Genomic DNA, 26,727 nt, shown 5'->3' with positions numbered 1-26,727 from the left:
GGATAGGGAAGGTGGGAGGGAGACGCGAGAGGGAGGAGATATGGGGATATATGTATACGTATAGCTGATTCACTTTGTTATACAGCAGAAACTAACACACCATTGTAAAGCAATTATGCTCCAATAAAGATGTTAAAAAAAAAGGAATTGCCAGGAATAAGGCATTACTGAACGGTGGCCCACCACTCTCTACCTTTAGGCTTGAACTACTTCTAATCTGATTCATTAACTTAAGTTTATCCACTGTGTGAGTTGGGCATTTTCCTGAGTACTAATGAGTCTGTATCAAAAGTTGTAAACTTACTTGTGTGTCTACATATCCAGATGTAAAGAAGATCTGTGTTCCTTCCTCCCATATACATTTGTTGAATAGCTGATATTAACATATGCATGGTAAATACACGTATTGAGGCTCTTAGTACTATGTACTAAGCTGTAATCTCTTTCTCTCTCTCTCTACATGTATAAACGTCTCTCTATATTTAATTTCTAAGCCTCACCAACCCTGTGAAGTAGTTGAGATTATCTCTATTTTAGATATGAGGAAATTGAGGTCCAAAAATGTGAATTACCTTGCCCAGGGTTTTACCTAGTGATCCCTGACCTCATGTTCTTTCCTCTGCTCTGTGCCGGCTCAAGGGTCAGACATGGGGCAAATGGGAATCAGTGGCCCAGTCTTCACCCAAAGGGAGTCCACCATCTGGTTAGTACCAAGTTCCCCCCAAAGAACCAGACACGGTGAACTTTGGATCACAGGGTGATTACAGGTGTGCTCAGCAGGGACTCTGGAAGAGGCTGGCTTTAAGAGCAACATGATGGTTGTGGGGTTTGGGGCAAGATTTAATCCTTTTGACTCTGCTTCCTTGTGTATGAACTGGGATCACACCTTCCTGGTGGGTGTGTTGAAAACATGGAAAGATACGTATATGTACATGTGTATATATATATACACACATAAATATATGTGTGTGTGTGTGTGTGTGTGTGTGGTGCCCATATGTGGCAAGAGCTTAAAAAGGGGGAACTGCCATTATAACCATCCGTTGCTCCTGTGTTTTCATAATTGGGTCACACAAGCTCTATTTAAGTTTCAAGAACACATCCAGAATCGTCCCTTCCTCTATTCTAAAAGCATCATCTCTCATGGGTGCTAAACTCACATGGCTCCCAGCAGCTATAAAAGGTCTCTCTGTCATTGGAGGAAAATGCTGTGCCCCACATAGAAATGCCACTGAGACGCCAGCCTTTCCAAGCTGTTGATTTCTTCTTGGCTTGTTTTTTATAGGTGTTTGTGGAAATACCTCAAGCGAGGAGAAGAATAGCACGGCCAACTCTGGGGTCTTCTCTACAGACAGCCTGAGCAACGGGCACCTGGGAAGTTTTTCATCACACACACAAGACCAGGAAAGAAATATTGAAGAACTGGAAATGGCTCGGACTCAGAGCTTAATGCCCAGGCTGAGACCTCAGCTGTCTGCTCCACCATTAAAGGTAATCATTCCCTTGCTTCACTCTCTAGAATCTGGAGGAAAGAGAACAGGCTGTGGAGCCCAACAGCCTTGGCTCCAAAGTCCCTCTTTGTTCTCTATTTGCCATGTCAGGAAATAAATACTTACAGTGCATGATTGTTGAGAAGAATATAAAGGGGAAAAGGCAAAGCTTCTAGTGCAGTGCCAGGGCTCAGTGTTTGAGGTTTCAGTGTCCTCGGTCACTAATTTTAACTGTGACGGATAATAACTGGCTTCTGCCGAGGGCCACGCATGGACAATCAGACATCTTGTATTCTTGGTCTCTAGTTAGTCCTCAAGCTGCAACTCATTGCCTTCGCTCTTGACAACACACCAAGGAGGAAGAAGACAAAGGCCAGCTTTGGCATGCAGAGAACTGTCTGCTTTAGTCCCAGGGCCGCCAGACTCCAGCTGTGTTTCCTTAGACACTGGATGGAAAGGTCTCCTTTTGCCCCTCCAGACCTCTGTCCGTTTTTCTCTGGGCCCCGTGGAGCTGACACTCACAGACTGTGTCAGCCCTCTGTCTTCTGGTTGGCTCTGCCCAGAAGCCCTGTGTCTAGGAAAAGAGAGTTGTTTTCCTTTATCTCACACTACTACCCCACTCACAACACTGATACCAGTTGGGTGGGTTTTCCACATCAAGCAATTCCGACACTAACAGACTGGAATTAGCACCAGGTCCCACAGGTGAAGGACCCATCCCTCAAGACAGCCTCCACTCCAGATGACAATGAAGTTGTCAGTCCCAAGGTTACCCACACTTCTGTCTGACTTGGCTGCAATTTGGAGGTCCCCATGGCCCCCTCCTTGGGTTTGTTAATTTCCTAGAGCAGCTCACAGGATCCAGGAAAACAGGTTCCTTGCTATTGCTGATTTACTATAAAGGATGTTTTAAAGGTACAAGGGAGGAGACAGATGAAGAGAGGCATAGGGTGAGGTCTAGAAGGGTCCTGAGAGCAGCGTCATCTGCCCCTGTGGAGTTAGGGTGTGCCGTACTCTCTGCATAGATGTGTTTATGAACCTGGAAACTACGAATCCCATATTTTTGAAATTCTTATGGAGGCTTCAGCGCGCAGGCATGGTGGATCATTCGCTCAATCTCTAGCCCCTCTTGCCTTCCCAGAGGATGGGGGGTTGAGTGGAGTGGAAAGTTTCAAGCTTCTAATCATGGCTTGGTTTTCTGGTGACCAGCCCCCATCCTGAAGCTACGCAGGAACCAGAGTTCCCTCTTTAGAACAAAAGGCATTCTTATAACCCAGAAAATTTCAAGGGATTTGAGAGCTCTGTGTCAGGAACTGAGGTCAAAGAGCAAATATTAGAACAAAAGATGCTCCTAGTCTCCTATCACTTAGGAATTTTTTTTTTTAATTTAGACATCCCTGAATTTTATTTTTTTATCACTTATTGTGATATAATTAATATATATGTACATATAAATAGACATATATATATTATAATTATAATATAATTATATTAATATATAATATATTATTATATATTAATATAATTAATATATATGTATATATATGTACATATGTATAGACACACACACACATATATAGCAAAATGATTACCACAACAAGGTTAGTTAGCAGGTCCATCCCCTCACAGAGTTAAAATTGTGTGTGTGTGTGTGTGTGTGTGTGTGTGTGTGTGTGTGTGTGTGTGTGGAGAGCGTTTTGGATATACTCTCTTAGCAACTTGCAAATATACAATACAGTATTTCTAACTACTATAGTAACCATGCAGTACGTTACATACCCAGAAATTATTTACCTTATAACTGGAAATTTGTACCCTCTGACACTTTCACCCATACTCTCCACTGCCCACCCCTCACCCTCACCCTGGCAACTACCAATCCACTACTCTGCTTCTGAGTTTGTTTTTTTAGATTCCTCATACATCACTTAGGAAAGTACAAAGGTTGAAGGAGCTCTGTGCCAGGAGTGGGGGGCAGAGACCACTATATAGGTTTTCTCTTATTTCACAGTCTAGTGGGAGCCTGCAGCTGGGGGATGAGTGAGTACTGGCTTGTCACCCTGCCTGTGCTCAGGTTGGCTGTGACCCTCTGCTGAAGAACACACAGCTCCTGTTAGGTGCTCTTTGCCCTCGAGCTCTTTACCACTCGCTCAGTTCCATCAGCCATCCCCCCTCTCGCTCCTCAGGCTCAGGAAAGGTAAGAGCACCTGCTGTTTCTAGCCCCGGGGTGCTTAGCTCTCCTCATCGGTTTCTTTAACTGCTTGCCCACACCTTTGAAAGCAGGCCTTGTGTCAGCTCTCCTCCATCACCCAGGATGGGGATGTACACCTTCTCTTGGTGCTCAATTAATCTCGTAGCATGACTGGACGGATGAATCAACATGACGTGCATGTCACAGCACCAAGCAAAATGCCTGGCATGAGGTAGAAAATACTCTCTTCTGTTCTTCTCTCAAGCATTCAACCACTGTAGAGACCCAGTATAGCTACTCTTGCTAGAGATGATTGAAGGTCCTCCTGAGGTTTTCTTCTGCTCCAGAAGCTGCTGTGTATCTGGTATCCAGCATGCCTTCACTTGACTGGTGTCATGTGTGAAGCTACCAGGGAGTGTCTAGATGACTTCAGTTCTCATAACGATATTTGCGTCATGAATAGAAACAGGAGAGAATCTATTGAGACCCTGTTATGTGCTGGGCATCATTCATACTCACTGTTAGAAGGTGATCTCTCATTGCAGTTCCGTGGATTGGGGAAAAAGTCTGGAGAGACCAAGAGACAAGTGCAAAGTCATACAGGGAGGAACTGATTAAGCGGAGAGTGAATCCCCTGTTGGCCCAGCCCTGAAACTTATGGGTTTTTTTTTTGATGTGCAATGCTGCTGGCTCCTGAGAGCAGGTGAGAGCTAAGAGGTGTCATCTGCTTAGGCAGGGCCAGCGCCTTCACTTCTTCTTTCTTTTTGTGTGTTCATTCATGGCAGGGTACTGGTTCTTCGTGTCCTCTATCACCTTCAGAAAACAATGCCAGTGAAATCTACTTCGTGGAGCTGGTTAAAGAAGATGGGACACTTGGATTCAGCGTGACTGTAAGAATTCTCAGGAGAGCTTAGAAAGTAAACAGTTGAAAGATGTTCATCTGGAGTCTTGGTGGGCATTGCACTCATGTGCCAACCTCTGATAACCCAGTGATCACTGGGTACAAGCAACACGTCAGAGTGATGAACCAAGAAAGTCAGTGGGGGCCTCAGTGAGGGATGGGAGTTCAAAGTGAAACTGGGAGACCAATGGCAAACTTGGGAAGAGCAGACACTCCAAGCAGTGTGGGTGGAATTATGGTTATGCTGGACAATAAGGAGAGGGTAGCATTGTGGAGCTTCAGGGACACAAGCCAAAGGTGAATGGGGTGGTCCCTGGTCGTCAGGTTGGTAAGACCTCCATTCAGGACAGACACTTTGCATTTGGTTTCTGAGCTCCATCTGGCAGACCCGGGAGGGGGGAGGATAAAAATTGTACAAGAATGATATTATATAATCCCACTGATGTAAAAATTTTTATGTATGTGTGTATACACACATGGAAAAATTAGAAGAAAAAGATAAAGTTAGATCTTTAGTGACCTGTAAGGATGTTCATAATCTATTGTTAAGTTAAAAAAAAAAAGTTGCAAAATACTGTGTGGTTGAATTCTGCTTTTGTATCCACAAACCAACACACAAGGATAGAGAATATGCCAGGCACCAGCCTTTGGGCCTATCGCTGTATCCACTTTTGCTGGTCACTGCTTATGGAGAGACGATGTGGTACATTGACGTGACTCATTTCTGAGCACCTGCCATTGGCCAGTGCTGGGCTGGATATGACACAGCTCCCTCACACGGCTCATATCGTTATACTTCTTATGAGCATCTAACCTTCTGCTCAGTGGATAATAAAGCCTAAACAAACAAGTGAATATATAAGATGGTGTCACATGGAGATGAGGTGATGGGATAGAGCGGAAGGCAGATGGGAGCTCTCTGAGTCAGGGAGGTGGGGGAGGCCCCTTCAGGAGGGGGCAGATGGGTGGTGAGTTTTTCATTGTGTTTTCCAGGGTGGCATTAACACAAGTGTGCTCTGTGGAGGTATCTACGTGAAATCCATCATTCCCGGAGGGCCAGCAGCCAAGGAAGGGCGGATCCTTCAGGGTGAGGATGGAGTCACGCTGGGCTCTGCGTTCTGCGGTGTGATGAGCCCCGGCCTGGGGGGGTGCAGCCGTCAAGCCTTGCCCCACTCTCACTCTGATGCCTTGTGCAAATGATTGCCTCTCCAGGTCATGGTTTCCTTACCTGGAAAAGGAGATGATTTAACCTGACCCACCTACCTGATATGTTAACATGGGGCCCAAATGCTTGGGAAACATAAGGTGATTTAAAAATATGAAATTTTAAATAAACTTGTTGCTGTTTGGCTTTTATGGGAGAAGCCATGCTCCCCATGGAGGACAGAGCAGGTACTGGTGACCTCCACTTAAGTATCCGGGGAGGACACCAGCAAGCCTCCTTTCTGCCCTTCCTCACATCCACTGCTCTGAAGGAAGGGGGGGTGGATTTTTACTCTTCTCCAAAATGGCTAGAATTGAGCTAAAAAGGGCACCTACGATCTTACCTATCTCCATTTTCCCTAGAATTCCAGGGTCCCTGGCATCAACCAGGTCTCCCTGAGGTTTTTTGAAATAAAAAACATCCTGGAGATATAAATATCACCCCTAAGAGACTTGAAAAAACTTTCAAAAATGGTTTCCCAGGAAATCGGGAGAAAGGATAAGGTTGTACTTGTTAGCTGGCTTAACTGCTCTGTGAGCCAAGGATAGAGGTTTCTAGACCGCTGATCTGTGCAGGTGCTCACAGGGGAGGCTGGCAGGGCCCGGGCGGGGCTCCCCCCAGCTCAGCTCCCTACCCCTCCTTGAGGCTGTGTGGAGGGGTGCTGGGCAGGGGCCTCGCAGAAGAGTCCTCCCTGCAGCCCCAGGAGCTCGGGGACATGACATCTGTCCCCCTCCCAGGTGACCGGCTCTTGCAGGTGGATGGAGTGAGTCTGTGTGGCCTCACCCACAAGCAGGCCGTGCAGTGCCTCAAGGGCTCTGGGCAGGTGAGTGCACCGTTACTGGTTACTGGGGAGCTTTCCTTCCCCCCAGAGTTTTCCTCGACAGCATCAGAAGCTGTGGTTGCCTCTGGGTGGGAGGGGGTAGGCAGGAAACCAACGAGACTTTCTGTTGTGTCTGTTTTTTCCCTTTCACATCTTCCTTTTACCAGCGCTTTTCTTTGGAGGTGTGAAAGTCAGGAGGAAGCAGGCAGATGTTCCCAGGCAGAGAAGCTCACCTCCTCTAAGGAGCCTTGAAAGGCTTACTGTCTCTTGCCTAGAGATTCTGGAATCAGACAGCTGTACTCAGCTGACTGAGTGAAGTGACTTCTCCTGCCTGGCCGCCCCCTCACGCCCTCTGCTCCAGCTGTAACTGACCAATGCCTCCGTTCGCTCTCAGAGCCTCTCAGCACTCGCCTTGGCACGTGCTGACACCCACCCCCGCCCGAGTTCATGCAGTTCTCGCCAACCTGTGTAATTACAGGCTACACTGTCCTAGGGGTCCTTTTATTACAAAGAGGTAGAAATTCAAGATGCCAAGAGCATGTACCCTTCGGTCCTCATTCTGTGCAGTGCCCAGGCAGCATCTGGATGTCACTACACTCTGTCCCATCCTCCGCCTGAGGGTGGGAACCTTTACTTGTGATGGTGGCCTAAGCCACAGAGCTGGGGTCTCCCTCTTGGCAACTGGGCAACCATCAGAGATACAAAGGGCTCCTAGGGACCCCTCTGGCAAACAGAGGGGTGGAAGGGCCCCCTTTTGCTTCCTTTCCCAAACCATTCTTCTATTTTGTGGTGAGATTTACTTGTCTTGGCGACCTTGGCTGACATATCTTGAGAACAAAGTCATAATTTAGTAGTATTCTCTATTCTTCAGAACTTTGCTGACGGACATGCTTAGAGAATGTATTTGGCCAGCATACTGGCGGTGATGACAGGTAGGAACTGTCACTCTGGGGTCACAGCAATGGTGCTGAATGACCATTGCTGCAGGAGGATGTTGGCAGGGTCAAGTCCCCCAAGTGGAAGCTCAGAATTTCTCCAAACTTCCAGGCGATGTCTAGCTACTGGGTCATGCTCTGGGTAATGGGAGTATACAGTGTGTGGGGAAGAGGAAAGGGAAATTGAACCAGAAAGAAAGGGGGAGGCCAGATTGACATAGGCCTGGGATACTGTGCTGGGGGTTTGGATTTTAGGTGATGGAAAACACTGGAGATTTTTAATCAAGAGTGTTGCATGTTCAGCTTGTGTCTTATTTCAATCCACAGGTAACCTTGAGGGGAGTGGACTGAAGGAGGAGGAGATAGGGTCCAGGAAGTCAAGTTAGAGGGCGCTTGCCCCAGTCCAGCTGGCCATTGGCAGCAGGAGAGGGAATGGAGGAGAGGGGAGCACTGAGGGAGATGTTTCTGATGGAGAACATGCAAGCCTTGGAAGCCAGTTGGGTATTTGGAAGGCAGAAGGGGGAAAGCTGGTCCACTGCAAGTGTGGCCCCTGGGAGGTTAGTTGAGGGATAGGTCAGTGTTCTGAGAGAGCAAAGGCAAGAGGAGGAATGTTTTAGGCAAAATGAGGAGGGGGAAGTGAGGGTGAGTGAGAGGAAGAAGATGAATTTGGCCTTGAATACACTGAGATGGAAGTACATGTGTTACTTCCGGGAGCATTTGTCCAACAGACAGTTGGAAATATGGCTCTGGATCCTAACAGAGAAGCTAGATTGGAGATTTTGATTTGAGATTCAAATGAAGCAGCTACTGGATGTATCAGAAAATTACGAAGCATTTGCCGAGTGGAGGGAGAGACTCCTGGTTGCCATATGAGGTGTAAATTGTGTTCGTCCACCCATCCTTCTAGGTTGCAAGACTGGTCTTAGAGAGAAGAGGCCCCAGGACTGCACAGCAGTGTCCTTCTGCTAATGACAGGATGGGAGATGAATGCACGGCTGTTTCCTTGGCAACAGTCTTGCCTGGAAGGCCTGCGAGCAGTGTCTCAGCGACATATGGTGAGAGGAGAGAGGATTGAGTGTTACTATTGTCATGTCATCCTGTGCTGCTTTTGAATTGTCAACTGCAAAGGGAAAGCAGGAAGGCTCCCTCTGGGTTCTCAAAAGATAGTGAGCAGCGGTGGTCATCATGCGGCCGCTTTCAGATGCAATGGAAGCCAATCTAATGGAACATGTTCCTATAAAAAAAAAATGCATTATCCCCAAAATGATGACCAGGCATAATTCTGCCCCCAAGCCTTCTGAGGATTTCTGATCAGGTGCTGGAATGTTTGTGTCTAAATAAGTATTTGGGGTTGAAATTGGAATGAAAGGATCATGCCTTTGCTGACAAAGGGTCCACGTTTCAGCCGAGACACTTGTAACAAAAATCTGAGTAAAGATGAGGTGGGTGGGGAGAGGAAGGCACTCAGAAACCTAGCCTAGTTACTAACATCAAAAAGCAAACCCATGATCAGTTTACAGGGGCACTATTACACATCATCTGATGGGTTGCCTCTCTGCACTTCCCTGGGATTTTGTTTCCTGCTAGGAAAACATGTATTTCCTTAGTACGTCGTGATTTGCAGCTTAGCTGCTTGTCAACCCCTTTATAGAGATTTTCCTGAAGGCGTTAAATCAGGTTGAATGCAAGGTAACCATAGTGAGCAATGGGGTTGGGTGGAGGGGGAAAAGCATGTGCATAAAATAAGTCTGTTTCTTCTTTCATTGCTCCTCGGCTCACTCCAGTGAGGGCCTTTGAGAAATTGAATACAGAATGAGCTAAAGGGGTCAGACGATGGTGATGGTGAAACTGGTCATACGACATACCTGAACCTAACTGCTTCAGACACTTTCATTCTTGCCCCAAATCATAGTTTATAAATCAGTCCCTCTATTGATTGATTGCCAACTGAGGTGGTGAAAGCAGAGTAGGGGAGGCCCAGAGGCCTCTGGCTGCCAGACTATGTAAGTTCTTTGGGCTGTGTCCATCTTGGGTGCCCAGAAGCAGCTGTTTTGTCTTACGGTCACTACACAGGGCTGAACAAAATGGCAGCTAAAACATTTTCATAGAGTTGGCCATGATTATCTCCATGGTCTAATTATGCAAAAAATTTTTTTCAAGTATACTAAAAAATGACTGTGGTTCTAAAAGGGTAATAGGAATATATGTGATTCAAGTTTTACTAAATGATTTGGGCCTATTGTGTACGTCTCTAAGTTATATCTTTACATATAAACTTTGTTGATTGTCTATAATTGCTCTGTCCAATATGGTAGCCACTTGCCCATGTGGCTATTGAGGACTTGAAGTGTGACCACTCCAAACTGATAAAATATATACTCGAGTCTTAAAGACTTATTTCATAAGAACGTAAAGTACCTCATTAATAATTTTTTCGTGTTGTTGCATGTTGAAATGGTAATATTTTAGGTATGTTGGGTTAAATGAAATATGATTATGTTTATTTTACCCTTTTCCTCTTATTTTTTAAAATGTAGCTGTTTGAAAACTTTGACATTATGTATGTGGTTTGCATGTGCAGTTCACATATTTCCTTTGGATGACACTGACCTATAACAGGTATAATGGACTCTGTCATAAAAATGAGCAAAATGAAATCGTTTAATGTAAAACAGGAATAATTCATTTACTTGACAATTGGCATTTTGAGGCTGGCCAATTTCATTTGGAATCTACTGAAGGGTGGATCTCATTCACATCCCACGATACAGGTCCCAGGTTTGAAGTCAAGCTAAGAAAGAACGCCAGTGGTTTGGGATTCAGTTTCGTGCAGATGGAGAGTGAACGCTGCGGCCATCTCAAGAACGATCTTGTGAGGATTAAGCGGCTCTTCCCGGGGCAGCCGGCAGAGGAGAATGGGGCCATCGCAGCTGGTGACATTATCCTGGCTGTGAACGGAAGGCCCACAGAAGGCCTCGACTTCCAGGTGGGAGGCCATGAGGGATGCAGTCCTGTGTGCAGGCTGAGGTCAGCCACGCTCCTTTCAGGGCCCCCCACCATGGGGAATACTCTGGGCTCCCGGAAATCACACGTGGAGCCTGGATTTGGATCACATAAAGAGAGAAATTGGCAGAACATCCTCATATTAAAATTTCCATCTCAATTCTTAACTATCTGACCTTGAGTAAGCCTTGCTTCTCAGTAGGTTCGTAATGAAACTGAAGATAAAACCCTGGCTTCTGTGCTGGCTAAAGGTCTCCTAACACACACTCCCAGAGGTGGGCGTGAGGGCTCAATGGGCTACCTTGGGTCCCTTTCTGCCCTCCTTCCCATTTCTCTACTAAATTTACGGCTTTGACGTGTAGTGTTGCATTGGTTGTCGTGTGTATGATCAAAAATGTAATAAAAAAGAAAGTAAAAAGTGGGCATTTCTTAATCTTATAGCATAAAATCTCAGTGAAATATTGTACATATCGGTCAGGGTCCTGGCAGAAATTGGGCCATCTGAGAAAGTTTAATAAAGGTGCGGAGATTGTTGGGAAACTCAAGGGAGAGTATAGAGCCCTGGGGCTGGGAACAGTGGGTGCAGTCATTCACCTTCCCTACCCCCGAAGTCCAAAGGGAGATGGGTAGGAGCAGTTACCAAATCCTTGAAGCTGAGTGAGCTAGGTGGAGCAGGGATATAGTCATCCTGTGACAACCCCACAGGGAGGAATGCAGGAAAGCAAACGTGGACCTCCCTCTCCCCCTCGGCTCTGATCCCTGTTCACCCTCGCATTGGCTGAGCCCAGCAGGAAGCCTCTCTGCAGCCCACGCAGGTCTACCTCCAGGGCACAGAGCAAGGCAGACGAAGGTGGAGAGTGGCTCCAGGTGGGATGGGGAGGGGTGGAGAATCCTCAGAGCAGCGTTAGGGTGGGGATACCTTCATCCATCCTGCATCCTTCATCTGATCCAGGATCATCCTCTGAGAACCGCTGCTGGGCCAGCAACTGTGTGAGGGACTGAAGACAGAGAGGCGGACAGTTCATATGGTCTGGTCTCAGAGCTCACGGGGGTAGTGGGATAGACAAGAGAACAATTCCCACTGCGGGAAATAAGTGCCATGAGAGATAAAAGGCCCTGCTCCAGTGCTTGCACCAGGGAAGGGGGAAGGAGCCCATTCTATGGCAGTCCATTGCAGCTGGGGGTACTGAGTAGTATCCAGATCAATCCAGATCAGTGGTTCCAGGTAGGGGTGAATTTGCCTCTTGGGACATTTGGTGAAGACCCGAGACATTTACGGTTTTCACAACTAATGGACGCTACTGGCATCTAGTGGGTAGAGACCAGAGATGCTGCTCAACGTCCTGCGATGCACAGGACAGCTCTGACAACAGAGTTATCCAGCCTAAAATGCCAATAGTGCTGAGAGGTTGAGACATCATGGTCTAGATAGGTAATAAGAGCTATTCAGGCAACCTCATGCCCTGGGCTTTGAGAGGGTGGCTTGGAGCAAGAGGTTCAGCATGGTGGGAGCTTAGGAAGTGGGTGCAGGGAGGAGCAGATGGGAGAGAGAGCAGGGCGAGAGGCAGTGGCAGGTAAGAACAGGTTCTGGGTGCTGTGCTTATGTTGAGCGAGGTGAGCCAGAGAGAGGGTTCAACGGGAGAAGAACCTGGTTCTATCTGTATTTGGGAACGACTGCGTGTTAGTGATGTGGAGGAAGGGACGTGGGTGACAGTGCAGGAGGCCAGGAGCAGAGAGGAAGTCACTGCAGTTTCACAGGTGAGAGGTTCCGAGGGCCCGAGCTGACCCTGGGCAGAAGCTCAGGGCTGAGGGTCAGGCTTTAGAGATTGGGGTGGTGGCATCTACGTGACCGGTGGCCCCTGAGGTGGGGGTGGGTAGACAGGGAAAGGAGGTTGAGATGGTAACAGTCATTTGCTTGATTCACTCTCTCGCTGAAGAAGAGGCGTCAGTATTGGCAGATGCTGCCATCAAAAGGCCCCAAGCAGACCTTGGCCGCTTCCAGCTCAGTATCGGCGCATCATCTTTGTGGGAACCACAGGCCACTGGCCTTGGGTCCATGCACTTTGGGAAGTCAGCGGTGTCCTCCAAAGTTCTCTGGAGCCAAGAAACAGATCAAGGTGTGGGGGGGAGGGGCCCGGGAGATAGTGGAGAGCACAGAGGAGGACACTCCACAGCCCTGCAACTAACCGTGGGGTTTGGTTTCTGATAGGAGGTGCTGCATTTACTGCGAGGAGCCTCGCAGGAAGTCACGCTCCTGCTTTGCCGACCCCTGCCAGGTGTGCTGCCTGAGATGGATCAGGGCTGGCAGGTAAGGGGCAGTGCCCTCTGTTCTCTCCACATGCCTCGGGTTCAGGCACTCCTTTTCTTGTCTGGTGGGTCCTGAGAAGCCCAGCCTTGCTTTGGTAGTGTTCAATGCCGTCTACTTTCATTGGGGCAGGAGAGTAGCTGACCCCCAAACCTCAATTAGTCTGTGACAGGTTCATGAGGTCCTACCTCTGCCTTCCCCTTCCTCTCCCTGCTTCTGCCTCTCCCAATATTTGGCTCTTCCTGTAGATGGTTACACGTTTAGATCTTGGCTGTGAAACTTCTAGAACTAGGTTCTCTGGCAGTCTAAGCACCAGAGAGCGGAAACCAGGAGCAACGGGAGTAAAAACCAAATGAAGGGAAGGTAAGAATTTCCATTCTGAGGAATGAAATGGAGAGAAAAAAAAGAAGGGTATACGTCCACCCTTCTAAAACATGAATTAGGCATGTATGGTCTAGTGCAAAGAAGGGAAGCATTGGAATCAGGACAGTTCAGAATTCTTACATTGATGCCTGTATTAGGTCCTCCAGAGAAATAGAACCAATAGGATGTGTGTGCGTGTGTGTGTGTGTGTGTGTGTGTGTGTGTGTGTGTGTGTGTGTGTGTGTAGAGACAGAGACAGAGAGAGATTTTAAGGAATTGGCTCACGTGATCATGGTGCCCGGCCAGTCTAAATTCTGCAGAGCAGGCTGGCTGGCTGGAAACCCAGTGGGGAGCTGATGTTGCAGGGTGAGTCCTAAGGCAGTCTGGAGGCAGGATTCATTCTTTCTTGGGGAGCTGTCTTTTTTCTCTTAAGGCCTTCAGCTGATTGAACGAAGCTCGCCAACATTACAGAAGGTGATTTGCTTCACTCAAAGTCTACTGATTTACCTGCTACTCTCATCTAAAAAATACCTTTACAGAAACATCTAGATTCGTGTTTGACCAAATATCTGGGTACTGTGGCCTAGCCAAGGTGACACATAACGTTCACCATCACAATACCACCTGTTGAGTCCTTGGGCACAGACGCTGCGGTAGAGATCGGAGTGCAGGGAGTTTATGGGGCCGGCTCTTGGGAACACCCTTGTGAGGGTGCGAGAAGCACAGCTGGGCAGAAGGGGAAGTAAATGTGTTGCAGCTGCAACAGGGGCCTCGGCTGACCTCACAGGGAGCTCTGAAGCTGGGATGGCCCCACAGAGCTGTCCCGAATTGGGACAAAAGAGCCTGTACCTTTGCTCTCTGCATCAACCAGCGCTGGAGTAAGAGCTGCCCCAAGGGAGGGGGCCTAACTTTGGCCGAGGCAGTTCCCTTGAGCTGAGCACAATTCCTGCGGAGGGGATAGCTGTAAGCTGCCAGCAGCCAGCAGTCCTGGCAGCTGGGGGCTGATGGCCTCAGTTGTGGAGGGGGATCGGTGTGAGCACCCTGGAATCACCTGCACCTGCTCTGTTTGCTGCAAGGACCTTGCGCACTTGCCTGACTTCTCTAGGTCTCATGATTCCCCATCTGAGATGTGGATAAGATGTGGATAAAATCAATCACTTATCATCACTGAGGGTGACAGTCACTAGACACAGCACAGGGACTTGGTGACCCAGATCCTTTTGATGCCTGGACTCCAAGAGGTCATTTGATACCAACTTTGGTGAGCAAAGAGCTATGGGAAGGAAATCTGAACGTTTCCAGTTGCCAGTTTGGAAAAGAAGGTAGATGTCAGCAATTGTGTTAAGCAAATGAACAGGGCAGGGGAGGGTCAAGCTTCATACACACAAAGGTCAGGCCAAGGGGCTGGTACCCAGTGTTTTTGTGAGATATCTGGTAATGCCAGGGAAAGAGTTGTCCTTCTGTCCTGGAGAAGAGGTCCCCCAAGGAAAGCCCAGATGCATCTAGTGGGAAGGGCTTGGGGTGAGGAATGGTGGGCATGCTTCCTCTCTCCTCATACCTGAGGACCAAGTGCAAGAAGAATTTTCATTCATTCACGTGGCTCCAGAGGTCAGACTGAAGACCAAGGAACAGAGTATTTAGTTCAGAACTAGAATAAAGTAGTCATGAGAAGGAGGCGGCTGTACGAACATCTGGAATAAGGTCATTCCAGGCAGAAGGAATAGCTTATGCAAAGGCTCTGAGACAGGAATGACCTGGAGGTCTGAAGGACACAAAGATAATGGTTGTGCCTGGACAGTAGCTAATGAAGGGGAGTGTGGAATGGGAGGAGTTGTAGAGGGAGTCAGGGACTGCACCATGCGTGACCCTGTAGGTCTTGGTAATGTGCCGATTCCATCCTGGCTGCCACAGGAAGCCACTGGGCTGGGAGGGGTGGGAGGGTGAAGGGTGAAGCAGGAATGTGGCCTCCTGTGGTCTGTACTTTAGAGAGGTCACTTAGGTTGCTGGTGGAGATGGAGTGGAGCAGGTAAGGTGGCAGCGATTCAGGTGAGATACTGTGGCTTAGACTCAGGTTGTAGCCAAATAGGTGGTAAGTGGTCAGATTTGGGAGGTGACTGGGAGGTAGAGCCCATGGGATGACTTTTGGATTAGATATGGGTGTGCGGAAGTAGCCCTTGATAGCGTGTAAACTTAAATGTTTGTGGAGCATTCGATGGAGATGTCTGTTAGGTAGTTGTTTGTGGAGAACTGGTGTGAGGTCAGGGCTGGAAAAAGTGAACTTGGAATTGTCAGCAAATAATGCCACTGAAAGCCATAAATTGCATGAGATCACCGCGGGAAGGAGTACAGAAAAAGTCAAGAAGAGGGCTGAGAAGTGAGCCATGTGACACCCCAACACTGAGCGGTCTGGTCCAAAGAAATGAGACAGCACATGAGACTGAGAAGGGGCCTGGGAAGTGGTCCAGGTAAGGGCAGAGTTCAGGGTAAACTCAACGTTTAAGTGAGTAAATTCGTAAGGGACATTCTCAAGAAGGAGGAGGGACCAGTTATGCTGAATGTTGCTGAGAGTTAGAGTGAGATGAGGACAGAGAATTATCCTTTGGCTTTAGAAAGATGTAGGTCGCTAGAGATCCTAATCAGATCTCCTTCAGTGGAATGATGGAGACAGAAGCCTGGTTGGAATGGGTACAAACGAGAAGGAGGGGATACAGAAATAGTGAGTACAGACGCTCATTTGAAGAACAGAGAAAAGGGGTGGATTGGTACCGACTTCGGTACCAAAGCAATATTTAGATTTTGCTCAGTGCGCACCGTGGATCCAGTAATCCTTAGCATTTCTTTCAATAGACACCTGTGCTCTCAGCAGACAAAGAATTCACCAGGGCAACAGGCACTGACTCAGAGCAGAGCCCCAGCCTAGATCAAGAGGACAGCCAGAGGGACAGTGCCTCCGCAGATGCAGGGGAAAGCCTGGGTCTCAGGCCAGAGTCTTTCCAACAGGCCACCGGAGAGGCACAATGGGACCAAGACACAGAGAGACCCTGGGCCACTTCCTTGACTCGTCCTCGGGATTCCTACCCTCATTTATTCAGACTTCACCAAGAAATGGATGCATCAACATTGGCTACCTCTTTGGAAAACGATATGAAGCAAAACTGCTATTCAGTTTGTGATATCAGGAGACTTGAAAGGTAAGGATCACCCCTTTGCAGACATATTATAAATTGTGTGCATGTCATTGCTAGAAATTACAATCAAGCAATTATTAACTATGCTCAGATGCTTGCTGGGCCAGGACTGTTCTGGGCATTGTAGGGGAGTAAGAAACAAGAGAAGCATGCGATCTGGAGCTGCTGTAACCACAACTTGTGAGCTTTTGGGAAAGCAAACCCCACCCAGAGGTCCTCCAGTATCCTTGGAGACTACAGATGGCAGGCCTTGGGGTTTCTTCCCCACATACAGACCTTTGTCCTGCATCCCTCATGGCCTCTTGAAGCACCATGGTAAGAAAGAGGTTCCCTTGTGTACGTCATTTCTATTGCAAATATAATGCTTTGTAATCAACACCAGCTTAAGAAAAAAACCCAAATCTGCATCTTCAAGACCAGACTGAGACATTCATTTCAATAGCCATTTGTTCTTTAACATAGTCTGCATTTTTGTGTTCATCCACCCCTGAGTATTTCCACTTCTCAGTCCTGTTCTGATGGAAAACAAATGCTTTCATTCAGTTTGATGAGTAGTTTTACACATAGCCAGGGTACTTAGAAACCTGTTAGGAGCAGAGAGAGGGGTACAAATACTGAGAGAGGGCGAGACATTGCTCCTAGGAGTGTGCTAACTAGATGCATGGGCACAAAGCAGACAAACGAGGAACAATGGTTTGTGTCTGACACTGTATAAACCCACTGATATTAAATAGCTCTTAATTGTTGGTCATCCTAGAAGACTGACAAGGGCAAATCTATAGGGACTAGTAGATGACATGAACTATGAAGTGGCTGGGGTAATGCAATTAGGCAGGGTGAGATCCGTGACAGACAGGAGCCAGGCATATGTTTCCTAGAAGCGTCCAGATACAATTTTTAAAGTATACTGTATTGTACCAGCTACTCTGCGGAGTAGAACAGGGCGGGCAAGCACTTCATCAGTGGTATTCATTTTCACTGTTTGAGAATGCATAAGCACGAGTGTGTGTATAGTTCCTTACATTTGCATTCTAGGCAGTAATTGATATACTTGATCAAATGATAAAGGAAATAACCTACAGAGATTTATCCAAGGACAGCTATTCGTATGATCTCGTAGGAAATATAAAAGGAGCGGTACTTCCCTGTAGACATGGGGCCACTCTTTTGGATTTTTAAAGGTTTTACTGATAGATAATTTAGGTGATGGACTGGATTATAAAGTGACTCTAGGATTAGGTATAAGCCTGGAGTTTGACTTGCCATGTGCCTTTAATATAATATAATGATTACTTATTAATAATAGTATTTAAACTAATTATTACTGTATGTTGTCACTGTCTCATTCATGGACTCACAGAAATTCAGGATTGTTCCGTGTAAAAATAGTCTCATCTAACTTCATATCCCATGCTGGGATCTGCTCTGTGACATCCCTGAAGTAGGGGGCCTGCTTTTACTTGAATATCTCCAGGGAGGCGGAAGTTGCTGCCTCTTGACGTGGCCCATTTTATCATCATGTAGCTGTTGATCAGGAAGTTCTTCTTTATACTGACGTGAAAATTGTCTTTCTCTATCTTCTACTCATAAATCCTGATATGTTTTCCTCCTGTTTTCGTCATTTCTTTTTTAAAAAAATAAGAAACATCACATCATTTTATATTTCTGAATCAAATTAAATCTGGCTTAGCATTCCTCCTTGCAAGGGTATACCAGATGTCCAAAATCTGCCATCCTTACAGGGGGCTGCCCCTTCCTAGAATTATACTAAGAGCTTCTTCAGAACATTCTGGTGGAGCCCCAGATCATCATTCCACCTTGGTTGTTGCCCTATGCTTGCTACCCAGGCCATGTGGCCCACGGAGTTACAGGGAGGCAGCCTTGCTATTCTCTGCCCCGACTCCCTCCATCACCAGCTCCTCCCCCTTGTACTTACCTCCCACAGCCCTGGTGATGGCAGCGCTCTGCCTCTTCACATTTCCTTTTACTGTGTTTCACTTGTACTGCGTTTTCTCTCTTCCATTCAGGAACCTTTCTTTCTCTACAAAGGAAGGACTCAAACCATATTAGCTTCTCCTCCAGTGGGACCTTAGCTTGCGCTTAAAGCACACATAGTTAGTGACTGCCCCCTACAGGAGGAAAAGCGTGGCACAGGCTCAGCAATCCCTGGACACAGTTCCCCCAGCTCCTGGGTAGGGTCAGAATTAGGATTCCAAAGTGGGTTTGTGGTTCTTTGTGGTTCTCCCTGGAATATCCACAGCTCAGTTCTGAGGTGGCTGCCCCAGGTAACTGCCTCTTGTTTCTGGCATCCCTGAGTGAAGTTTTCTTTCTGCAGTGTAGATCAAAAAGAGTACTGACTTCTTGATCATACAGCCCTGGTTTCAGCTCTACCACTTACTAGTGTGTCTGGAGAGTTGTCTTCCCTGAGCTTGAGGCTTCTCAAATGTAAATGAAGACCCTGGCAACTCCACAGGGTGCTGTGCCCTTCAAAAGAAATAACACATGCAGAGCACTAGTCCAGAGCCTGGCAGGCAGCAGGAGCTCAAGTCAGTTTTCCTTCCCTTTCCTGAGCCATTTTCAGCTAAAAACAAGTCCCAAGCAATTAAAATTCCCACCGAACTGGCAGATCTTACCATCTACGAGGTGGTTACTTCCTAGTCTAGTGGCTGCCGGCACCCCAGCAAACCCAGAGTGTTCATGGAGAAGACGAAGTTTTACTCTTCCTTCCCTGTTCTCTTCTTTTACCACACCGTACACATACTACTACCATACGGTAGTAGATCCTTGTAAAACATGTAATAAAGCAGTACAGTACATTTTCATGGAGGAACACTGGAATTGTGTATCTTCCAGGGAGAGGACTTGGTACTTGGCTGGAGTTGCATCTTATGCAAGGTTAGTTTCTAAAGTAGGGCATAAGGTAAAATCATTTCAAGTCACATTACCCTGAACATCGCTTTGGGAGATGTGATGTTTCTCTCCGTTGGTGTGGGAGGAGATTACTTTTTCTTTGGTTGAGCCTCAGGTGAAGTCTGGTGACTTGCATTTATGGGCCATGCTGACTGCAAAATGCTTATCTTTAAATGCTAGCCTCGTAGGAATGAAGGGATGGCAGATTCAAGTTTCCCACTCACGTTCAATTCAGGGCTTAAACTCATTGAGTGAGAAGTTGGTTGTTGCAGAGTGTTTAAGGTTATTTCTCTTCCCTTCCCTTCCTTCCTTCCTTTATCTCTGTCTCTGTCTCTCTCCCCTAGCATATATACTTATATTCCTGTAATTAAAATGCATCTAGTTTCAGCAAGTATCATTTAGAGAAAGTGAGGATATGAGTCTTCATGGTTATTTAAGAATGCAAAATGAAACCAGGTCCTTGACATGAACCTAAAGTTACTGTCTATGTTCTGGGGAGGGCAGTGTTCCTGGGATAGCAAAGATGCTTAGGAGATTAAGGGTCTAACTTAACTGCAGCTGACATGCCAGGTGTGACCTCAGAGTAGCTGGCCGAGGGTTGAATGAGCTGCTAGGTGAGCAGGGCTGTCGGTCCAACGGGAGGACACAGGGGACCCCTGTGAAGGCCTGCTCTGCCTTCACAGTGTGAAGTGTGACTGAGAGGAGTGAGTGGGGCAGATGCCTGGCCAGGAGCGGCAGTGGTCTAACCCAGCAGAGCAGAGCCCGTGGCAGCCTGGGGCTGGGTGCTGCCTTCAGCTGGGTTCTCTCCGCAAGCTGACAGGCTCCCTGGGGACACCCCCATACACACCCACTCTCACGACTCCTAAATACTGAACTCCAGCTCAGGATTATCAACTGAACTTCACCCCCAGCGATCCCTGAACATCTCTACTTGATGTCTTAGAAACACTGCAAACAAAACCCCCCAGATGTTAAACTTGGCACCGGCAGGAAGTCCCAGTGGCCCTCACCAGGCTAATGGGGATGTGGGGCGGGCCTGGTGCTGGAGAGACGGGGAAGGCTGAGCCTCACATGAAGAGACACAAAACCCGACCTTGTTGTGAGCTTACCCGCGGTAAATAGGGCAATTACAATACCCGGTATTTCAGGCCTGAAATGCCGTCTACTCATTTGACTTGTCTTCCTGAAAGGTGAATGTGATGTTGGTGGCTCAAGTTTCTAAGGAACAGCTCTCCTGGGACGTTGGGCCTGGTGTCTTCCACTCTCAGCAAATACCCTGTAGCAAGCAGAGGCTTCACGATGATTTCACTGACCTCAGAGCTGAACCGGGATTCCTTTCCTTAAAAGCAGTCGCTGAAGAATTGCAGGATCTGGTGGGAGGCCTAGTGCCAGGGCCCTGCCAGCTTGTGTGGAGGAGGCAGCTGGGCGCACCTGAGGAGACCCAGGTGGGGTCTCCAGATTCTCCTCTAAGTGCCATCTGTCTACAGGAGGCTCCTTTTGTCAGACAGCTTGGGAGGGAGAGAATGAGGGCAGGGAGGAGCCGAGGTCATAAAATGTATCCAGGGGTAAACAGAGAGCTCGGAGCACTCTGATCCCTTCAGGTTCTAGATGGAGCCCTACTGCATTATCCCCAGGTCCTGAGCTGGCCTTGAGCCCTGGGGGAAGGACTCTCACTCTCTACCTGGCGTGTCCACACGCCAAAACATCTTATCAAATTCTCCAAATCTCCAAGTCTCAACCCTTCCGTGAAATAGGCTCTGCCTGGTGGGCTCTCTCGGGCCTTTCTGGACCTCTTCTTGCCTCACATCCTTTTCTCCATGCCCACAAGCAAACTCCAGGTCAGAGCTCCAAGAGCAGCCTGGTGGCCTGGGTGGAAGGGTGGTTGGAAGGGCAGTTATTCTCCCTGAGATAATGGCCAAGATGCCACCCTGGAGACCACTGAGCCCCCTCTGGACACCCAACAGCCTTGCCTCTTGCCTCTCAGGCTGACGGCCTCCCTGGCTCTCTTTCCGGGCAGGGCTAGTAGCTGGAGCCCCAAATCCAACCTGGAAAGCAAGGAGCTTATTACAAAGGTTGGAGGAGCATGGAAGTGGGAGGTGAGGCATGGCCAGCCAGGCGCTGCAGTGTTGCCACCTGCTTCTCCGCAGAGAGGGAAGGAGAGAGTTGCTGCTGGGGGGCGGGGGAGCAGCGGCAGGGTGGGCCTGGGCACCAGCTGGATTTCCTGTCCTTTGACAAAACTGCCATAGTATTCCCTCCCTATGTTTATAAGAAAACACATTTTCTGCACAATTTGGTCAAATACTTTAAGGTGTTAGATCAAGTTTTCCTTAAAGAGCTTAGCAATTTTAAGAGATTGTTTTCTTAAAGTGAATGTTCCTCTTTAGTCTTTATGCATATGGTCTTCTTTTTAAACACATGTGCGTGTATATTTACAGGAAATGCCCATTTACATGAACTCTGTATCTCTCATGAGCAGAAATGATGTCTCTTTGACAGCAAACTCAGGTTGGAACCAACACTCCAGCCCTACTGGGGAGGAGGGCGAGCTACATGGGTGTTTGGGGGCTTGTAGCTATAAGGAGGTACCAGCGCTGATTTTAAGGGAAAGATGTATTGCAGGAAAGGGAAACGGAGGGCAGGGGCAATGACAAAGCCACCCTATTGATTTGGGGATGGGGAAGGAGGCTGATAAACAAGGATCCATGTATTTGGTACAAAGCTCAACCTATGTGCGTTTCTTTTAGATTCTCCTACTCATCTTCTCTAACCAGACTCTCGACAGATATTTTCTGAGTACCCTGTCTGCATGTTGGAAGCACTGTGCCCAATGCTCTGTCATCTTCATGGACTGCTCTTTCTAATCAAAAACGTGTGTAGTGACTTCCGGCAGCCCCTCGAAGGCTTATTCTCTCCCTGTTGCTTCTGCATCATCGTTGCCAACCAATGAGCTTCACCGTTCATCTGCTTCCTATGTCACACAGGGAGTAAATGTCACTCCAGCTGGCTGCCTCTCCAAATAGACACTGTTTCAGTGCTCTGTAAAGGACCTGATATTTGGGCAAAGTGCTTTGAAGGTCACCTGCTTGAGCTGTTCCCAGCCTCTTGCTTTGGCCCTTTCCATCTAATTCCTCTGTCGAAATAGCAAACGTAATCATAGTAGCAATCATGACATCTTCCATTTACTGAGAACTTACCCTGTACCAGGAGCCATGGGTGGCTGTATCAGAATTATTTAATGTAAGCATCCCAATGCTCCTATAAGTTTCTTAACCTTCCCATTTTTCAGATGAAAAGACTGAGGTTCTAGAGAAGTTAACAAACTTGCCTGAGGTCTGACTGTCTTCCCATAGGAAGCGTCAGGACTAAAACTGGGTCATAGCTCTGCTTTTGATCCGTGTCCTCTGGCAAGTTCCCGCATTGTCTTCTGGACTCGGTAAGGAGCTCCCCCTGCTCCCATAAGGCTCTGCGCTGCCTCTACCATAGCACTTACTACCTGATTCTAACATTTGTTCACTGCTCGCTCTTCCCATTAAATCAGGGGCTCCTCCAGGTCAAGGGCCATGCCGTATTCACTGTTCACCTCCTGACCCCAGAGCAGTCTCTGGCAAGAACTGTTTCAAGCCTGGCTGGCTTGCCTGTGATGTGTCACGATGAGCATCCTGAAAGCAAGGGAAGGTGGGGAGAGGATTTTCTGATCAATACCGGAAGACACGTGGGTTTCTGTTTTCTAGTCCTGAATTGCACAGTGATGATGATGAAGGTGACATATACCATCTACCTGAAGCCCCTCCTCTCACCTTGGAGGATGAAGCATATGCTACTATCAGCTCTACGTTGGAAGACCAGCTACCCTGTGGAGAATGTTTGAAGGCAGATTCAGGGACCATTCCTTTACCGCAGTTCTGTTCTTGGGGTACTTTCTCAGAGTGTTTGCCTCCAGAAGAGTCCCGTGAGAGTGACAGCGAGTGGGAAGAACTTGAGGAGGCTGAGGACCCAGACGATGGCACCCTCAGGTGGGTATCACTCTGTCTGGGTGGAATGAGGCTGGGCTGAGTTCTTCTAGTGGGGCTCAGCGTCTCCACTTTGGCTGGGTGATGGTCTACGCGCATCACCACGTTCCCCTTGCATTCCCTCTTTGGGTCATACCTCATCATGGCACTTATCATGGTACATGTTCCATGGCAACGACCCTATGAGGTAGGGTTATTGTCATTCCCGTTTTACAGATGACACATTTAGGACTTTCCCAGGGTCATATAGTAAGTGACAGATAAGTAAGGGGCAGTCAGAATTCAACCCCAGGTCTCCCACTCCATGGACCCCCTGCTCAGTGCTCTCCTCTGCAGCCTCCTGCATGTGGCTGGGCCCACCATCTCTCCTCGGGCCTCTCTCTTTCGGTGGGTTGCTGGTAAGGTTCTGATTCCTACTTTGTCTGCTCCTGACTGCCCTTGGGCTAAATGTATTGCAGAGAAGAGTCTTGGTATCATGTAACGTGGCCCTTCTCAACAGCCCCTGTGCCTCAGCACAGTGAGCGCTTTCTTGATCAAGAAAGTCAAACTGTTGACACAAGGTGCTGCCGGAAGCTGGGACTGGGTGACCAGGCTGGAGTCAGATCAGACTGATGAAGACGTGGGAGGAATAAGTGTAATAAAAACCATCAGACTTCAAGTAGAGAGGGTTAAACTCTTGACCAGTTGGTAAAGCACCCAGCATTCTGTTAAAGTGCCTACAACATAGATAGTTCCAATATTTGAAAAATGCTCAGTGTTCAAGAAACTTTCAGATAAATACATTTTCAAGACACATCGAAACTTACCAAGGCACTGGCTGTGAAGGTTTAGGTATAATTGAAACACTCGTTCACTTTCATTTCATTGTGTCCCAGCTACATTTTCATCACAAATGATTGAACTGGACTCTTAAAGGACAGTGGCAGGCAAGCTGATAAGGTGGGTGGATATTTGAAATTCAAATATGACGAAAGGGCTGGTTCTTATCTGAAATAGGAAGCAACACGTTGATAGAGGAGATGACACGGAGGCTTTGAAGACCCTGTATGCCATTAATGGGGAAGTCAGACACTCTGACAACTTTGGGAATGATGCATTACAGATTCACAAAAGTGTGCAGCGAGCAGGGAGCAGCTTATATGTGGAGGGCAATCTTCCCAGAGGGGGCTCCTTAGGGCTGGGGAGCTAAAAGAAGATAGGGTAAGCAAAGCTTTGGGGATCCACAGGGCAGTAATTAAGGCCTCTAAGTGTTAGTACTTATGAAATGTCCCAGGAGATCTGCAGTGCCATGGGAGGAGGCGGCAGAGAGCAGAGTAGTGAGAGCAGGGCTCCAAGCCAGACTTCGCCACTCACTAGCTAAATGACCAGCAGCAAGTGACTGTTAAACCATCTAAGACTCAGCTAACTGACTGCCAAGTGGAGATAACGAGATCCATCTCATGCTGTTCCCGGGAGGGTTAGATGACAACAGGGCTCACGTGTTTAGCACACTGTGTGGCATGTAGTCATAACTCAAACAGTGTTAGCTACTTTTAATCATAAAGGAGGAAATTACTGCAGTGAGATGATGCAAGCTTATTAACGCATTCAATGCCGTCGTTTTTTTCCCCGTGTAGACAAAGGACTGGTGCCCTAACATGGGGTGTGGGGTGGATGAGGAGAAGTACTGGTTTACGGCAAAGGTGTCAGGATCCAGGGTGGATGGAATAGCCCTCAGCTATGGATGACGGCTTGGGACGTAGTTAGGCTGAGTCCTGTCACAGTCACTTACCTTCCCTGCTGACAGAAGGCGGGCCTACACGTGTGGGTGCTCAAGGTGTGAGCTCTCAGACTGGGCTCCATGGAGCTGCCCACAGATGTGCTTCAAGGCACCTGGGGAGCTCTACAGTTAGAATGTTGACTTGCTGCTTCTTTTGGAAAAAGCAGCTCTTAACAGTCTCCAAGTTCTCTAGGAGAACAAATCCCCCAAAGTTAAGGGCCTCTGTTGTATATATTCTCTCTTTCATCCTGGAAGTACGGAGAAGTTTTGGAGGGTATAAGAGGACTTTGCTTATGGATGGAGTCATGCATCCTTTAAAACTGTATAACAAATTATTTTATTTGGTCCTTTTAGATATCGAGACAGTAATAGTATATAGGTAGTGTCTATAAATGATTTAATTTAATCCTCATTTCAACTTTGAGCAGTATTCTTATTCCTCTTTTATAAACGGGGCTTGGAAGGTTTATTTAATATGTCCACGATCATACAGCTAGCAGGGGCAGATTCACACTGCTGCTATCTGATTCCACTTTTGGTGCATTTTTACATTTCCCCTAGAATGTGCCTGTCCACTTAGACTTGTGTAACACACATGTCTTTCCATCACGTGTCATGAGTCCTACTATTTCTCTCTTATGAGGCTAAAACAACGCCTGCTGTCCAGTGGGATTAAGAAGGCAACTGAACTGTTCTGTTTAGGGAAGGCTGCTGGCCAAATGGCAAGGCGACCCAGTAAAAGCTGCTTACTGTTTTAGGTGAACAGAGAAAGTGGGACAGTCTCCCAAGGCAGAACCTGAGGGTTTCTGCCTGGACATCGTTCTGACTGTGATCACATGGAAGAGCCCTCAGATGTTGGTCCAAAGAAGGTACCTACATACTCCACAATAAGGAAAGAGGCCAGTGGGGCCCTGAGAAGGTGACCTGGGATGGAGTGTCTGGCCCAGTTGTTAAGAAGTAACTTCAAAAAAATCATGCCTGTCACTTCTGAAACTCATTTTGAATAGTGGTCGTGACCCCTCTTCAGTTCTGGGGTTTATGTTGAATAAAGCTCTGTGTGTGTATGTGTGTGCACGTGTCCTTGCATACTTACAGGGGCTTCGCCTGGTGAAAGAATTTGAGAATCAACCTCCTACATCAAGATAAGCCAGGACAGGGTGCGGTCTTGCTGGTGCACTGGTCACACTTTCTGGGACAGATGCCTTGTTCCAGTTGGCACTTTTGGGTTCTCCATTGGTTGAAGGAGTTTCCATGGTTTTCAAAGTGCCCCCAGTTCCCTCGAGAGAATCTGCTGAGAGACTTGGCTCAAAGGCCATGGGAGTAATGTGTTTTGTCATCTTTCTATGTTCTTCCTATGCAACTCCAAATTGTTATACATTCTTTTAAAAACATTTTCCTTTTGGGTTCTAATTCTAAAAATTATATGAAAGAAAAACAAGATGGGAACATCTAAGAAAAAGGAAGAGTGAAGTGGAAGATCCAGCATTATCAGATATTAGGACATATAGCCACCACCATAACAAAAAACACTAAAAAGCTAAAGGTTGGAGTTATTAAGTGTACAAAAGAAATAGACCTGGAGGACCACAATGTGAGCCAAGGAACACCCAGTGCTATATAATGGGGGACGTATGGCAATCAGTCTCAG

The 26,727-nt window shown here is 47.5% G+C and overlaps 1 protein-coding gene across 2 annotated transcripts; it reads left to right on the top strand.

Annotated features, from left to right (window-relative positions):
* Positions 1-1,244: 1,244 nt before the first annotated feature.
* Positions 1,245-26,367, top strand: LOC132507020 (putative protein FRMPD2-like). 2 transcript variants are annotated; one of them, XM_060125948.1, is made up of 10 exons: positions 1,245-1,491; positions 4,467-4,571; positions 5,576-5,669; positions 6,524-6,609; positions 8,449-8,596; positions 10,313-10,527; positions 12,754-12,852; positions 16,213-16,403; positions 23,042-23,323; positions 25,838-26,367. In XM_060125948.1, the coding sequence occupies exons 1-10, from the start codon at positions 1,429-1,431 to the stop codon at positions 25,839-25,841; spliced, it is 1,287 nt and encodes a 428-aa protein (XP_059981931.1). In that variant the 5' UTR covers positions 1,245-1,428; the 3' UTR covers positions 25,842-26,367. The 2 variants fall into 2 exon arrangements, with proteins under 2 accessions (XP_059981931.1, XP_059981932.1); XM_060125949.1 differs by lacking the exons at positions 1,245-1,491; positions 4,467-4,571; positions 5,576-5,669 and having other exon boundaries at positions 6,502-6,609; positions 16,060-16,403.
* Positions 26,368-26,727: the final 360 nt, after the last annotated feature.

Source organism: Lagenorhynchus albirostris, chromosome 16 (assembly GCF_949774975.1).
Source record: "Lagenorhynchus albirostris chromosome 16, mLagAlb1.1, whole genome shotgun sequence".
Taxonomy (NCBI): domain Eukaryota; kingdom Metazoa; phylum Chordata; class Mammalia; order Artiodactyla; family Delphinidae; genus Lagenorhynchus; species Lagenorhynchus albirostris.
The sequence above is the reverse complement of the archived record's forward strand: the minus strand, read 5'-3'. Positions and strand labels throughout refer to the sequence as shown.

What these genes read in the sequence shown, in the direction of transcription:
- LOC132507020 (XM_060125948.1), top strand. Translation starts at nt 1,429, where the DNA reads ATGGCTCGGACTCAGAGCTTAATGCCCAGGCTGAGACCTCAGCTGTCT. An exon ending in CAGAAGGCCTCGACTTCCAG is followed by an intron (nt 10,528 to 12,753) that starts GTGGGAGGCCAT and finishes GGTTTCTGATAG; the next exon opens with GAGGTGCTGCATTTACTGCG. An exon ending in GATATCAGGAGACTTGAAAG is followed by an intron (nt 16,404 to 23,041) that starts GTAAGGATCACC and finishes TCTGTTTTCTAG; the next exon opens with TCCTGAATTGCACAGTGATG.